Below are 1,608 nucleotides of genomic sequence, written 5' to 3'. Positions count from 1 at the left end.
TGCGCTATATCTGAGCTGATGCAAATCCAAAACCCTTGTTCCCTCTATAAATGTGCTGAAAACAGACACAATGCACATGATTAATGCACGTAAACCAATGCATAAAGGAAAGTCAAATATTTACAGGTGAGCTACTGGCAGCTTCAATGTTAACATGACAATGGGCTGGTTCATATGTCCTAATAGTGAATGCTTAGAGATCTGACTCTTACACTTGTGCTATAAATTATTGAAATCACAATTAATTAATTAATTGAGTGTACACCAATAGATATGCAGATGTACTGCTGTCCAAAACAAATAATTAATTCACAATAATATACTTGTGCTGCGAAACAGTAGGGGGTACGTTCATAGCGGCAACTGATGGAGAGACATTAATTTACTCCCTTGCTCCCCAACGCCTTCCTTAATGCCTGTTTTACGTCTCTGTTTCTCAGGCTGTAAATGATGGGGTTCAACATGGGGGTCATGATAGTGTACAGTACGGCCACCACTTTCACGTCTTTGTCCATGGCGTAGGTGGAGGACGGCCAGATGTAGCTGAAGATCCCACTGCCGTAATACAGGGCCACCACTGTGAAATGAGAGGCGCATGTAGAGAAGGTCTTAAAGCGCCCTCGGCTGGAGCTAATCTTTGTAACCGCAGCGATTATCCGACCGTAGGTTACCAAAATAAAAGTCAGTGGCCCCATCCCAGCGAATATTACCACTATCAAAAACACGGCCTCCTCGACCCGCGTGTCCGAACAAGACAGCTTGAAGAGAGGAGTGACGTCACAGAAGAAATGGTCCACTATGTTGGGGCCACAGAAATCAAGATGGGAGATGGAAAAAGCTTGGACGACTGAGTTCACCAGACCACATGCCCAGCAAGCCATGACCATCCTGAACCTGACCGCTCTACTCATAATGAGCGTGTAGTTGAGCGGGAAGCAGATAGCCACGTATCTATCATAGGCCATCACTGCCAGAAGGTAGCACTCGGCCACCACAAAGAACTGGAAAAACGAGAGCTGGGTGACACATTCGGAGTAGAGGATGGACTTCAGGGCAGTGAAGAGGATGAAGAGTAGCTTGGGGACAGTTACTGAAGAAAAGATGATGTCTATGATGGAAAGGTTGGCCAAGAAGAAGTACATTGGCGTGTGTAGTCGCTGGTCCAAGGAAATCACAGTTAGAATCACTATGTTACCAACCACAGTGGTCAGGTAGATGCAGAGGAAGACGAGGAAGAGGAGAAGCTGAGGTTCTTCAGATTCAGATAACCCAACAACCAGGAATACGGACACAGAGGACTTGTTTTCCCGGCCAACTGTAGCCATTGGGTCACTGTTGGTCTGAAAGTTGAAAAGAAGCGTTATAAGAATATTATCTCTGAACAAAAAAAATGAATTACACAGCAAGTAATAAGTTGAAAAATTGTCCCCATTACTGTAGTTCCCATAATGTAACAGTGTTCTCTGTTCATTTTTATTGTAGCCTGAGAAAGGCTCCTTATTTTTGTTTCTTCAATGTATCTAGATTGTACGGTTTTTTTTTATGCAACACAAAACCAATCAGTGAGCCTTTTTACCAAAGCGGCAGGAAGACCGTATGTTCTTACCC

At 44.0% G+C, this 1,608-nt stretch overlaps 1 protein-coding gene across 1 annotated transcript; it reads right to left on the bottom strand.

Annotated features, from left to right (window-relative positions):
- Positions 1-377: 377 nt before the first annotated feature.
- LOC148542317 (olfactory receptor 5V1-like) lies at positions 378-1,325 on the bottom strand. Its single transcript, XM_088469072.1, has one exon. It carries the CDS (start codon positions 1,323-1,325, stop codon positions 378-380), a length of 948 nt encoding a protein of 315 aa, XP_088325198.1.
- Between the last annotated feature and the right edge of the window lie 283 nt (positions 1,326-1,608).

Source organism: Taudactylus pleione, unplaced genomic scaffold, assembly GCF_031769625.1.
Source record: "Taudactylus pleione unplaced genomic scaffold, aTauple2 ptg000013l, whole genome shotgun sequence".
Taxonomy (NCBI): domain Eukaryota; kingdom Metazoa; phylum Chordata; class Amphibia; order Anura; family Myobatrachidae; genus Taudactylus; species Taudactylus pleione.
The sequence above is the reverse complement of the archived record's forward strand: the minus strand, read 5'-3'. Positions and strand labels throughout refer to the sequence as shown.

Coding starts and splice junctions, on each gene's coding strand:
- LOC148542317 (XM_088469072.1), bottom strand. CDS start 1,325: ATGGCTACAGTTGGCCGGGAAAACAAGTCCTCTGTGTCCGTATTCCTG.